Source organism: Enhydra lutris, unplaced genomic scaffold, assembly GCF_002288905.1.
Source record: "Enhydra lutris kenyoni isolate GAN:26980312 unplaced genomic scaffold, ASM228890v2 scaffoldscaffold24, whole genome shotgun sequence".
Lineage (NCBI taxonomy): Eukaryota > Metazoa > Chordata > Mammalia > Carnivora > Mustelidae > Enhydra > Enhydra lutris.
In genome coordinates this window covers 28,761,701-28,776,576 of record NW_019154108.1, presented here as the reverse complement: position 1 = coordinate 28,776,576, position 14,876 = coordinate 28,761,701, and the positions used below count along the sequence as shown (strand labels likewise).

General features: G+C 46.8%; 1 protein-coding gene across 1 annotated transcript in view; it reads right to left on the bottom strand.

Annotated features, from left to right (window-relative positions):
* Positions 1-11,833: 11,833 nt before the first annotated feature.
* Positions 11,834-14,876, bottom strand: part of LOC111150699 — a 79,531-nt gene continuing 76,488 nt past the window's right edge. The window contains 3 exon segments of the mRNA XM_022508243.1: positions 11,834-12,619; positions 13,276-13,345; positions 13,347-13,424. Coding sequence (XP_022363951.1) covers positions 12,555-12,619; positions 13,276-13,345; positions 13,347-13,424 — 213 coding nt within the window. The 3' untranslated portion in view covers positions 11,834-12,554.

The following is a 14,876-nucleotide window of genomic DNA, read 5'->3' as shown; positions in this document are numbered from 1 at the left end:
GGGGGGGGGGGGGGGGGGGGGGGGCCCTGCTCAAAAAGCAGATGCCTATGTCACGGATCACAATTTAAGGTAACCCCGAGTTGAGAGCTCACTCCTCCGCTCTGTCTCTGTAGCCAGCTTCACCGCTCTAATACCTGTGAGCTCTGCTAAACTCAGACACCCCTGATCCCTCTGTGACCTCGTGGGACCTGAGACCACGCTGTCCCTGTGCACACTCCACCCCCACTTAGCCTCTGGAGTGATGTCCCTCAGTAGAGCAGACTTTTTTTTTTTTTAATAATTTTTTTTTAAGATTTTTATTTATTTATTTGACAGACAGAGATCACAGGTAGGCAGAGAGGCAGGCAGAGAGAGGAAGGGAAGCAGGCTCCCTGCTGAGCAGAGAGCCCGATGTGGGGCTCGATCCCAGGACCCTGGGATCATGACCTGAGCTGAAGGCAGAGGCTTTAACCCGCTGAGCCACCTAGGCGCCCCAGTAGAGCAGACTTTTAAAAGTTCTGATTCTGTGCTCCGTTGCTCTGCTGCTTGCCAGGAGCCAGGCCCTCCCCCCCGTGGTCTATCTTCCTGTCACTTCGGATTCACTTCTCCGAACATACTATCTTTCAGAAAGCGGTTATTTTCTGTTTCTAGAATTGCTGCTCTTCTCTTCAATCTCCTGTTGGATTTGTAAGTGTTCAGAATGGTTTGGTAACTATCTAACTGAACTCCCGTGACCTGATGTCATCTCAGCCTGCTATTCCTCTGCCATTTTGACTCCTCCCTCTGTCTTGTTAATTTTAGCCATTCTAACAGCTGGAAGGTGGTATCAAATTATGGTTTTGAATTCACTGATAACAAGTGATGTGTGGAGCATTTTTTCATGGTCTGTTGGCCATTTGTGTGTTTTCTTTGGAGAAGTGTCTCTTCCTGTCTTCTGCCCATTTCCTGAGTGGATTCTTTGTTTCCTGGGTGTTGAGTTTGAGAAGTTCTTTGTAGATCTTGGATACCAGACCTTTATCTGTAATGCCATTTGCAAATATCTTCTCCCATTCTGTAGGTTGCCTTTTAGTTTTGTTAATTGATTCCTTTGCTGTGCAGAAGATTTTTACTTTGATGGAGTCCCAATAGTTCATTTTTGCTTTTGTTTCCCTGGCCTTTAGAGACATGTCTTGCAAGAAGTTTCATTGCCCAAGGATGAAGAGGTTGTTGCCTGTGTTCTCTAGGAATCTGATGTGAGACAGGAATCAATTATCCTTTCTTCCTGATTGTATTTGAACCCTCTCTCTATCTTGGTGAGTCTAGCCAAAAGTTTGTCAGTTTTGTGTATCTTTCCAAAAAAAGGCAGCTTGCATTTTCATTGATCTTTTCTCTTTGTAGTCTCCATTGCATTTATTTCCACATTCCATTTTGTTATTTCCTTATATCTGATTTGTGGCTTTTTAAAATTTTCCACTTCTTTCCCATTAAAATTAGGTTGGTTATTGTAATGCTTTCAGGTGGACTGATGAACTTTCTCCTTAGAGCTACTTTTGCTGCATAACTTTTAATAGGTTCTCCTTTTCATTTCTCTCCAGGTACTTTTAAATTTTCTTTTGATTTCTTCTTTGACCATTGGTTGTTAACTAGCATGTTGTTAAATTTCCACATATTTTTGACTGTCCCATATTCTTCTTGTGACTGATTTCTACTTTCATACTATTGTGGTTGGACAAGATTTGAACCAGAGTATGAAGGGAGCATTCAGTTTAAAGTTTTTCTTGGGGTATTTTCTGAGGGCAGACCATGACTTCCATGGGGACAGAGGAAGGTTTCGTGAGACTGGATGGGGGGTGGTGGTGATCAACCATTGTTAGAATTACTGACTCCTACCATGCAGGCTGTGTACCACCATTCACACTGTAGTCCTGATGGACTTGTATTTTGTTAGAAACATTTTGTAGGAGATGCAGGGGTGGCCTTCTCTAACAGAAAGTTGCCATGTGGGTTCAAGGGACTCTACATCACACTAGATGGTGCAAGGTAGTTTCACAGTAAACATGACCAAAAACCATTTAAATGACAGAATAGTACATAGTTAAACGTACTCTGTACTATGGCAGTGACAGGAAACGAGAACAATGGCGTCAGAAAAGGGAATGGGAGTTCCGAGAAGCAGGTTGGAGTAGTCTGGGGGTAGGGGGTGTTTCGTGGAGGAAGAGACCAGGAGGCTTGTCATGGGTTCCAACAGTGCAGCATCAGGGTGTGCTCTCTGCCTGACCCAAGACCCCCAGGGGCATTGGGGCATTCTAGCTACAGAGGATCTATGGACTGCAAATTGGCCTGAGCAGAGCCTCCATGGTCTGTCTTCTCAGTTCCTGGGTGTGACTCCTTCCCTCCTTCTGGAAGCTGTTGTTTCACCTTTTGTTTCCTCTGAGCTACACTATTTTGTGTGGATCCGGGGCTGTTAGTTGACACAAATTCTTCCTGAAAAGAAGTGGAATAGAAGTCACCCTTGTTTCCTGAGTAGACCTGAATAGAGTCAATAGTAATAGCCTTTTCCCAGGCCCCTGGGCCTTCATCTGCTCACCAACTCCAAGATTTTTTAAAACATCTATTTTAACAGGTTGAAAGAATGACTTTGGATTTTAAAAAGTTCAACAAGGGGCGCCTGGGTGGCTCATTGGGTTAAAGACTCTGCCTTCAGCTCAGGTCATGATCCTGGGGTCCTGGGATACAGCCCCACGTTGGGCTCTCTGCTCAGCAGGGAGCTTGCTTCCCCCTCTCTGCCTGCCTGCCTCTCTGCCTGCTTGCGATCTTTGTGTGCCAAATAAATAATAAAATTTTTTAAAAAATAAAAAGTTCATCCAATTCACAATTTTCATAATCTGTAAAATGATTTGTAAACAGTGAATGAACAAGATTTGACAGGATGATGGAAGAATTGGCTTTTTTTTTTTTTTTTTTTTGCAAGACAGGAAACAACGTGTGTTGGAGAGGTTGTGGAGAAAGGGGAACCCTCTTACACTGTTGGTGGGAATGCAACTTGGTGCAGCCACTTTGGAGAACAGTGTGGAGATTCCTCAAGAAATTAAAAATAGAGCTTCCCTATGACCCTGCAATTGCACTACTGGGTATTTACCCCTAAGATACAGATGTAGTGAAAAGAAGGGAATTCTGTACCCCAATGTTTATAGCAGCAATGACCACAGTCGCCAAACTGTGGAAAGAACCAAGATGCCCTTCAACAATGAATGGATAAGGAAGATGTGGTCCATGTACACTATGGAGTTTATTCCTCCATCAGAAAGGATGAATACCCAACTTTTGTAGCAACATGGACAGGACTGGAAGAGATTATGCTGAGTGAAATAAGTCAAGCAGAGAAAGTCAATTATCATATGGTTTCACTTATTTGTGGAGTATAACAAATAGCATGGAGGACTAGGGGAGATGGAGAGGAGAAGGGGGTTGGGGGAGATTGGAAGGGGAGGTGAACCATGAGAGACTATGGACTCTGAAAAACAATCTGAGGGTTCTGAAGGGGCGGGGGGTGGGAGGTTGGGGGACCCAGGTGGTGGGTATTGGAGAGGGCACGGATTGCATGGAGCACTGGGTGTGGTGCAAAAATAATGAATACTGTTACCCTGAAAAAAAAATTTTAAAAAAGAAATTAAAAAAAAAAAAGAAATTCCTACACACACACACACACACACACACACACACACACACACACACACACAAAATTGGCTTTATAGTGGGGTTTGCGCCAGCGTTTACTCACTGTTACCCCTGTGTGGCCACTCTCCAGATAGCACATTGCCGATTGTGTTTAAACTTAGATTCAAGGGAGAATAAGACAAAAGGTTGGTCCCTGAATTCCTTAGCTCCTAAAAACCATCCTCTACTTTATGAGCGATATTCTAAATCGAGTATATCTTAACTAGATATTGGGGTTAGGGTCAGGGTCAAGTTGCATACATTAACTATGAATAGCTTTTTGTATGTCCATCTTACCTGCCTAAAGTGTTTTTTTAAAAAAAAGGGGGGGAGAGGATATAGTCACCAAAGCATTGAGCACATTACCTATCCTGGGAAATAGGTAACTAAACATAATTATTGTTTCATCGTAGCTGAGGACCAAGAGCTGGTCCTTGGAGCTACCTCCTTGGCAGGCAGCATCTGTGGCCAGCTGCCCATCTCCCCCCAACACCCACACCCAGCTCAGCACATCCTCTGCTCTGCTCAAGGGCAGCAAACAGATGGCCCAGGTGCAGGTGGGACTCCTTCCGGTCAGGCATGGCTTGCTTCCAACAGGTAGAGAAGTGGGCCAGCTCACATGCACCTGACGTGTTCTTTTGGTTCCTTGCTATCTGCCTCCCCTTTCTGTCATCCTGGTCCTGAAACTTTAGCTCCTGTGAGAACTTGGGTTTGCAGATTTCTGTTGACATTTCAAAGCATAGATCTGTGTTGCCTTTGTTCCCTGTCGTTGGGTCGGAGATTAAGGTGGGAAAAGTCATCATACTCTGAAAGCAACAAAAATATCAAGTGTGCTCTGCCCCCAGCACCTCAGGCTTGAAAGCAATGGCAAACTATGTACTTCATGTTCTAAACCATCAGCGTGAGGGACTCATAGATACATGTGAAATAAAATTGTACTGAAAGAAATCTCGTTACTGAACTTTTGCCTTTTGGAAGAGAGTTTAGGGACACTGCCCCTTGCCTGCCCTGTCATTTCTGGCCAATGCCTGGTCACAATGACACATGTAGCCACAGAAGGGCAGAACTGTGACATCCTCCTGGAGCACCCCTTGTACCCCTGCCTCCCGGACTGGCCAACTCTACATATCCCCAGTCCTCCTGAGTGTCCCCTGTCATGGCACTTGTTACACAAGCTTTCATTTGTTGCCTCTCAATCCTCCTTTCTGCTTGGAGTAGATCTCTCTCACAGATGCCTGGCTGGATGACAGGTGGATGAATGGTTTGAAGATCTTTTGTCCTGGACAAGCAGGCATCCTTCAAAACTCTGATGGGCAGGGGAGTCTCTGTCCCTCTGTGTCCCCGTAGCCTCCCTGGAACCTAGTACCCAGGACAAGCAATTTGGGAGTCCTCCCTGATGTTGTTCTATGAAGTTTGTTCTATGAAGGGGGCTTCCTTCTGAGATCATTATGGAACCACACTGTGTGGACGTTCCTGTGGGACAGAAAGCATACTACTGTACTGTATTCTCCTTGCACACTGTGGCTAACAAAGAGGAAACACACACTCACACTCACAAGTTCACACTTACACCTCCGTCTCTGAGCTTCACTACCCTGTAAACAACAGTGAATTCCCGTTGGGCTGCAGACACATAGACGTGCCATTCACAGTGTCAGTAGAGGAGGATGGAGATGGGAGTTATGGCTTTGGAAGTCCTTGCCTATGGGGGTGAAGAAATTAGATTTGACCCAGAAGGCACTATGTTCTACTCAAAGAAATGACATGACCCTAGGATCTTTGAGACCAGGGATCGGCACAGACTTTTCTGTAAAGTTTTCTGTAATGATTTTCTGTTAGGTGTTGCAGTCCATGTGGTCTCTCTGACCAGGTCTCCACTCTTGCACTGTGGCTTGAAAGCAGCCACAGACCATCCATAACTAATGTTCCAGCCACACTTGATTGACAGAAGACAGGGGGCGGTCCCATTTGGCCCATGGGTGCAAGTTTCCCACACCCCAGATGTGCAACATGAGGGATGATGGGGGAGAGGGCTCTTCTTTTCCAGTGGCAGAGTTGGAGCACACTGGGATCTATCCTGCCTGACCCTGGCCCCTCCACCTGAAAGGAAAAAAAAAAGAAGATAGTGAGATTGGCCAACAGTTAAGGCCTCAGGAATTCCCCTGCCTTTCTCTGGAGGCCTTGAGCTTCCCACAACAGGTTGTCTGTGGTTGAATTCCATGTAGGTATTGTTTGGCTGAGTATGTCCCCATTTCCTGGTGGGTGTATCTTGTTCAGGCCAAGGCCATGAGCACATGTAGGGTTCTCATGAGTTAGCAGAGGATCTAGCAAGTGCGAGCTTTAGGATGAGTCCAATTCAGCCGTCAGCAATGTTATGGAGCACCTGGCTTCATGGGTCCTCTGTGGCACTGGCACAGTCCTGGCCCAGCCACTTCTGCAGTCATGATGGAAAAGCCCCTGGCCTGGGTGGTCCACCCCATGCTTGGCTCTGCAGACTGGGACCCAAGGTTCCTGCCACCTCATTGGCTGGGACCAGGTCACATGCCCATGGATGAGCCAATCCCTGGAGCTAGGGAGTGAAGCCATGGAGACTGACACAGGTTGTTAGGACCTCTGTTGTAATGACTTTCCTAATGTCTGTGGTGGCAAGATCTTCTGGGATGCATCTGTTAATAAAACAAATATTAATTTCTGATAGTAAGTGGGTCCAAGGTGCTTGCTTAGCACCTAGCACCTCAGTCTCAGCACCTCGGTACTACTGTACTGCTCTGCAGAGACAATGGCTGAGAATGAGCAAGGTGGATGGAAACTGGTCTGGAGTGCACAAGGGAAGGGTGTGTGTGTGTAGGGAATTGGGGATAATAACTCTGGCCAGCTGTAGCTCCAACTTACCTAGCTTCAAGAAGATATGGGGAATCCATGGTATTACAGCATCCATCATTTTGCAGATAAAGAATATGCCTTTTGCATGGAGTATGGCAAGACTCATTTCAAGTGTACTCTAGTTGATACGGAAGTTGGGGAGAGCAGCACCCTCCATCTGCTAGGATAGGCGTGAGAGGTTGAGTGCCCTCAAGAAGGTGTCTGGCTTTTGCAGGGCTCACAGTGAGCCTGCACACAGTACTGATGGGGACAGTCACGGTTCTCTTCTGAGGATGGAACATTGGGAGAATGTGGTGCCCTGTGCAATCCCAGGAAGAGGACAGCTCCGGAGACCGCTGTACAGCTATGTCGTGGGAGTGGGGGCGATCTGCAGCAACCGCTTCACAAGATGTCTGTCCTTTATTGTTCTGGGTGTGGTTTCTGTGACTGTGTCTTAATGGCTGGGATTTCCAAGGAGTGGGATTTTTGGCTTCACTGTAAGAGTTGGTCCACCAGGAGTGAGCAAGTCCTGTTCTGCTGCTGACAAGTGTGTCTCTAGAGCTTGGAGTGTGTATTATAAGCCTAGAGATCAATGGTGAGGTGGTTACAGTGGTCAGCAGGCTATTGCTATTGATGATTTTTATGGGTGAATTCCATAGGATGAGAGTTAGATCTTATGGTTAGGGATCCTCATTAAGTGCCCACATAGGGTGCTTTTTCTGAGTTTCATATTAAATATTTTTTTTATTACCTCTAATAACCCTCCTTGTACTTGATATTCCAATGAGCAGTGCATTACAACATTGCTTGCATCTTACCCCTGCGTTGATGAGGATTTGAGAAAAGAAAATGTTGTCAGTGCTTCCACAAATTGTACACTGGAACAGCCAAATAATAAAATTTTATTTTTGACACAAAGTAAGAAGTATCCTGCTGGGATTCTTAGTTTAAGCCAGAGTAGAAGGCCCTCTTTTGGTACTGGTAAAGAGTACCATAGACCTTCCTAGGGAACATTATCAGATTCTATTGGAAACTTGGTCTTTGTTATTGTGGAAGAATCAGGAGTTGACCAGTTATTTGTCTCCTGTTTCATTTTCCATAAAGAGTTCCTCAATATTTGGTTTCAAACCTCTACCATTGTGAAGTCATCCCAACTTCGACAGCAGCTTCCCCTTCTATGCCAAGCGTTTGTTTGAGTCAAGACAAAGTGAATTGTGGGTAAGTGGGAGACTCTAGGGTAAGAATCGATAGGGAGTTACTGAGATCTTAAATTCTTTTTTTTAAGATTTTTATTTACTTAACAGAGATCACAAGTAGGCAGAGAGGCAGGCAGAGAGAGAGGAAGGGAAGCAGGCTCCCCGCTGAGCAGAGAGCCCCATATGGGGCTTGATTCCAGGACCCTGAGATTATGACCTGAGCCGAAGGCAGAGACTTTAACCCACTGAGCCACCCAGGCACCCGAGATCTTAAATTCTAAACAAGCTCCTGATGCCCAGATGAAATACATTTCAGATTTAGAAAGTTCAGATGAAACTTTGTGTCCATGATGACAACGGAAGAAAATGTGTCATCCCTAAACCTAACCTTAATCCCTATCTTGAATGCTCCAACCTAACTACTGACCTTAAAGCCCAAACTGGAACCCTGAATCCCAAACCTGAAATTGAACCTGAAACTTGGACTCTGAACATGAGCCCTGGATCCATGCCCTGAACCCAAACCCTAAACCAGAACTCTGAGCCATGAACCCTGAACCCAAATCCCAGCATGAACCCAAACCCCAAATTTGACCTTGAACTTTATCACAGAAGTCCCGAGTCTTAAACCCTAAATCATAAACCTAAAGCCCTAAACTCTGTTCCCTTGCCCCTCCACTGCAAATCCTTACCCTTACCCTAAACCCAAAGCCTGATCCAGAACCCTGATTGAAACCTGAACCTGAATCCAAATTCAAACCCTTTACCACACTTTGCTTATGCATTCACCACTGATGGATATTTGCAGTTTCTACCTTTTGATTCTTGTGAACACTGTTTGGGTTGGGTGCTAGGGTTAGGTTCAGGGCCAAGCTTGAAAGCAACTTGAGGTCAGTGTGAGTCTGTGTCAGGACCAGGGTCATGTTTGTTGCCACTGTTTGGTGCAGGGACTGTTTTCATTCCATTTTGTTTCCAATTCACTGTTCCTTAGGTAATTTTGGAGAAGTTGGGGAATATTGGGCTCCATGCAGCTTGAATTTCCAGAATGAAATGGCTTCAGCTGGACCATGGGAGGGAGCAGGTGCTTCCACTGAAGGGTGAGCTCCCCTTGTCCTGCACTTGCCTCCATTGCCTGCATAAGGCGCAGGACCCCAGCTCCCACCCTGAGCCTGGCCTGTGCAGCTGCAGCTGGGACAGGAGCCCAGCTTCCTCAGGATCTGCGGTGGAGACTTCTGGAGGATGTGGGGCCACTCCCACCCTGACAGGTCAAGCTGGGGAGGATGTGGATCCACATCCACACTGACAGGACCTGTTGTGGAGAACGTGGGGCCGCATCCACACTGACAGCCATCCAGCCCCCTTAGGACCGGCCTCTAGAGGTGAGGAGAAGTTGCCTGAGTGGGAACTGGAGAGGGGGTACGTGTTCTCAGGAACCCATGGAGGAATGGCGCACTGTGTATACACTGGGGTTTCCATCATTTTGTGTGTGGTGACGTGGCCACCCATGATGCAGTGCGTGGGGCTGTGGGGTTTCCTCTTTCCGGGCTCGGATGTGTGCTCTGTGTCCCACGTCCGTGTTTGTGCGGACACAGATTTGGTTCCTGGGGCTCCTCAGTCTACAGTCAGGGAGTGGCCACCTGGCTCAGTGCTCATCCTCCCCCCACCTCGGCCCTGCAGTGTCCTTCCCACATCCACACCTGTTTCAAGGTTGTTCTGGTGTCTGTAAGTTCGAGAGCAACAACACAGACTCTGTAGACAGCTTTGGGGAGAGTAGGTATTTTCCCAGTGTTGGTTCTTCCCTGAGCACAGTGTCTTCCTGTTTCCATGGGTCTCCCTCCATGTCTGTCATTGGTGTGTCATGGCAGTCAGTGGACAGATCGGTCCCCTCCTTGGTTCAGGGGACTCCTAGGTGTCTTGTTCCTTTGGATGCAATTGTAAATGAGATTGTTCTCCATAGCCTCGCTCTGATGGTTCCTTCTGAGCACATAGAAATGCAATTGATTTGTGTATATTGATTTTGTTTCTTGCAAGTTTCTTGAGTTTATTAGTTCTGTTCGTCTTAAACTCAAACAGCCAGTTATTTGACCAGTAAAATGGGTTTATTTGGGAAGAGCAGAGAATGGCAATCTGGGCTGAGCAAGCTATGGTCACATTACAGGCAAGTGCGAGAAGCAAAGGAGAGGACCATTATTTCATGGAGGAGGAGGAAGAAGTTGGGAGGGTTGCTTGGAAGGAAAGTTCCCTGGAGAAAGGCAGGGGTTCAAGGTGATGGAGGATTCTCACAGGTTGAGCTGTAGGGATGGTGATTTCTTGTAGGAGATGAACCTTCCCGCTTCCCCTGCAGGGCCTGGAAAGATTAGTCTCTCTTGTGGGGGATTGTAATGTGCAGTCTGCAATGGGCACTGAGTGCCTGTGGCCCCCTTCCAGCCTCCCCGTCTGGGGTCCCAAGTCCCAGTGAGGCTTCCCTTCCTGCTTTTTCATAGTTCTAACCAGGTTGTGGTGAAGCATTGTGGAGAATTGGAATTCCAAATCCCACTGCTTCTACTGCACCAGAGACATGGGGGGCCCCAATTTAAACCTCCCGTGAGTCTCCTGCTAACATGTGGCCTCCTACAAGGGCGAGCAGTTCACCTACGGTGGGTGAACTGGATCTGGGAGGGCTTGGCCTCCATCCCAAAATCTGATGTCCTCTCTGCTTCTGTGACATTGTGCTAACGTGGATGTTTGGAAGAGTCATTTACTCTGCGGTGATTTCAAATTTGCATTAACTTATCACAGCAGCACAAATACACTTCCTCTCCACACTTAGACTCCCCAGCTGTCGTTTCTTACCATGTTTGCCACTTCATATGGATTAATTCAGTGCATTTACCCCACAGAGGGACATTGTCCCGAGGAACCACCATGTAACCTGAAAGGAGGAGATCATTACAGGTTCCACCTTCTAAAAAAGACCACAGGCCCATTTCAACTGTGTCCACCTACCTGCCTGTCTGAAATGTCTTTTACCATCTTCCAGGCTTCTGCTTCTGGTTAGGGTGAGGGTTAGGCATTAGAGATTAGGAACTTTGTGTTCAGGGGGTTGATGAAAGTGAGGGATTGCTGGGATGGGCCCAGCTTTGCCTTCAGATTTCTCTTGCCCTGAAACCTTTCCAGTGTTCCAAATGGCAGCATTTTCTTCTGTGTTGGAGCCTTAGTCCTCAGGTATTGCTCAGCTGCCCGCACTCCCTGGGGCATTAGAGGCAGACCCTTGGGGATGGACCTCTCAGAACACAACCTAGTGTAAGTGTTAGGGCCTAGGGCACGGCAGGACCAAACTGAAGGTGCATCAGGGAGCTTCTGGGGGCTGAGATGAGGGCGTGGGTCAGGATGAGTGTCAGGATCTGGATTTGTGTCCAGGCGTGAACTAAATGTGGGTGTGGCCTCAGGTGGACATGCAGATTTCCAATTGGCACGGGTTCCTTCTGGGTGACAGGCACAGTCCTCTGGTATTGTTCATGTCTCCCCAACATGTGGGGCATACATCCCAGGACTCTGGGGACAAATCCCTGAAAACCCAGCCTACGGTTAAGATTAGGGCCTAGGGGCATGTTGGGCATGAACTTTCCAGGTTGTTTCTCTCTCTGCTTTGGGGGTGAGCTGACACAGAATGTCAGGGTGTCAGACTCCAGCTTTGTGTTTAGAGGGCCGCTGAACGTGGGATGGTGGCCTCAGATGGCCATGCAGATTTCTCCAGCACTGAATCTTTTCCAGAGTTCCAAGACCAAAATTTCCTTCAAAGAGGCAAGCTGAGTCCTCTGCTATTGCCCAGGTGTCTTGAACTCCTGCCCTTTGGGGCACGGCCACTGGGGATGGACTACTCAGAACCCAACCAAGGGTTAGGATTAGGGCTTAGAGGTATGGAAGGGCTGATCTAAAGGTGCTTTTGGGAGTGTTCTGAGGGGTGAGTTAAGGGCATGGGTCAGGGTGACTGCTGGCTCTGGGTTTGTATGCAGAGGTCCACTAAATATGGGCATGGCCTGAGGTAGGCATGCAGATTTCTCTTGCTCTGAATCCTTTCCGACGTTCCAAATGGCGGTTCCTTCTGGGTGGCAGGAGGAGTCCTCTTGTATTGATCAGGTGTCCACAATCCCTAAGGCTTGAAAGCCAGGCCTCTGGGGACAGAAGACTCAAGGCTAAACCTATTTTTAGGTTTAGGGCCTAGAGGCACAGCAGAGATATATACGCACACCTTGAAGCAAACTTTCCAGGGGGCTGAATTAGGACATGGGTCAGGGGATTGTCAGTCTCCCTGTTGTGTCCAGGGACCCCTGAATGTGGGATGGATTCAAGTGGGAATGCACATTTGTCCTGTTCTGAATCCTTTCCGGAGATCCAAATGGCAGGGTTTCCTTCTGGGTGACAGAGTCCTATGGCATTTTTTTAGGTATCCCCAATGTGTAGCACTTGGCTGCCAGGCCTCTGGGGACAGAAGCCTCAAATCCAATTGAGGGTTAGGGTGAGAACCTAGGGACATGGCAGACCAAGTCAGCCAGAGCTGAGGCAAACAACTTCCTGGGGGCTGCATTGAGGGCCTCGGTCAGGGTGAGTGGCTGGCTTCTAGATCAAGTGCAGGGGGCCAATAAACTTGGGGGTGGCCTCATGTGGGCATGCAGATTTCTCCTGCTCTGAATCCTTTCCACAGTTCCAAATGCCAAGATTTCTTTCTGGGTGCCAGGCGAGTCCTCTGGTATTTTTCAGATATCCCCAATGTGTAGAGCTCAGCTACCAGGCCTCTGGGGACAGAAGCCTCAAAGTCCAACCTAGGGCTGGGGTTAGGGCCTAGGGGCATGGCAGGTCTGATTTTCTGGTGCTGAGGTGAACTCCTTCCATAGTAAGTTTCCTTCCTATAAACATCAATTGGTACATGGAATTAGAATTTGTCAAAGAAATGTGTCGCTTATAAAATGTCTTATGGTTTTATAATACACCCAGACCTTTATTTATTTTGAAGTATAAGCTCCAATAAGGCAGGGATGTCTGGGTGGCTCAGTCACTTAAGCTTCTGCCTTCAGCTCAGGTCATGATCCTGGGGTCCTGGGATTGAGCCCCACATCAGGCTCCCTCTCCCTCTGCCCCTCCTCCCTGTTTGTGCTCTCCCAAATAAATAAATAAAACCTTGGAAAAAAAATGTTTTTTCAACAAGGCAATGTTAAAAGTGTGCTACCACATGTGTTTGTTTACCTTTACCTCAGGGTAACAGTTATGCAAAATATTTTAAAAATTTAAAAAGCTTTTTCAATTTTTTAACCAAGCTAATTTTATAGACTTTCTTTATTGTGGGGGGGGGGATGCAAACAGGGGGAGAGGCAGAGGGAAAGAGAATCTCAAGCCAACTTCCTGCTGAGCCCAGAGAATGAGTGAAGGCTTGTTCCCAGGACGCTGAGGTCACTATCCAAGCCAAAGATCACAACCTAAAACCAAGAGTCAGATACCCAACCGCCTGTGCCACCCAGGCACCCCTAAAAACGTATTTTTAAAGAAATCAAAATAAATATCCTACCTGTTGAATTCTTTATCCTTTCTGAATTCTGTCCATGTGTTGCTGGATTATTAAGCATATCTATCAATCAAAGGACTAGTATACGCTCTGGCTGAAGGAGCTGGGGGCACCTTTGGTGAATATTTAGGTGTGTCATAATCTTTCCCAATCTGTGAAAAATTCCTCATTAGTTTAATATTAGTGTAGCACAGCGATGGAATTACAGATTCCCAGGGCTATTTTAACATGCTTTAAATTCCACTTTCTTCCCAAAGTTCTCTTGGTTGGATAGCAATGCCCCATTCTGAATTATTTCATGAATGTCACATTTTTTTTTTAATTTTTGTCATTTTTTTAAAAAGATTTTATTTATTTGACAGAGATCACAAGTAGGCAGAGAGGCAGGCTTGAGAGAGAGGAAGGGAAGCAGGCTCCCTGCTGAGCAGAGAGCCCGATGTGGGACTCGATCCCAGGACCCTGAGATCATGACCTGAGCCGAAGGCAGCGGCCCAACCCACTGAGCCACCCAGGCGCCCTGTCATTTTTTTTTAAAGGCATTTACTTCCCCATTTCCTACCACCTCCTGGCAACCACTAATTTACTTTCTGTCTTTATGGATTTTAGGGTCCCTCCTAGGTGCTACTTAGCTACAGGATTCTATATTTATTTATTTTTAAAGAAGATTTTATTTATTTGAGAGATTGAGAGAACGAGGGGGAGGAGGGGCAGAGGGAGAAGCAGACTCCCTGAGAAACAGGACCCTGGACCCTGGGATCATGACCTGAGCTGACGGCCAATACTTAACCAACTGAGCCACCCAGGTACCCTAGAATTCTACGTTTAAAATAAATTTCAAAGATTTTGCATGCATTGCACCATTGATTTCTAACATCTTGTTTTGATAATAAGAAATCTGGTACCAGTGGAGTTCTCTTTTCTTTGTAAGTTATCTATTCCACCACCCCCCCACCCCGTAGGTATTTAGAATTTTCTCTCTATCCCCTTCTCCACCTTGACCACAGTCTATCAAGGTTTTCTTTTTTTTTTTTTCCAGTTTGTCCAGGCTCACTGTGGCTGCTGTGTTAAAGACTAGGCAGAGCCAACTACAGTAATCTCTGCAGACTATAGTCAGGGCACTGGAGGGTTGAGAAGTGGCTGGACTTGGATATGCTTTCAAGGTGGAAACAAAAGGGTATGCCTAGGGGTTGGCTGGGATGGGCAGGGAGGAGGGAAGGAGTGGGGAGAGAGGGAAGGAGTGGGGAGAGAGAGATGGAGTGGGGAGAGAGAGGGAGAGAGTTCACACTTGTGCCCAAGCTACTGAAAGGATGGAGCTGCCATCTTCTGGATGGGGAAGACTAGAGAAGACCATTTAGAGTGAGAAAATCAGTCATCTGGTTTTAGACAAGTTGAATTTGAGATCCCCATTAGATATCTGGTGATGATTTTGAGAAGGCAATTGGGTATCTCCACCTAACATTATGTTTACATCCTCTCTCCGTTTTCATTCTGTGTTTTGGGAGAGCTCTTTGGATTAATTTCCCAAGCAGTTCCATTCTGTTAATGAGCCCATCCACTGGTGTGGGGGTTTTCTTGTTTATGTTCTTTGTGGAAGAGGGAAAAAT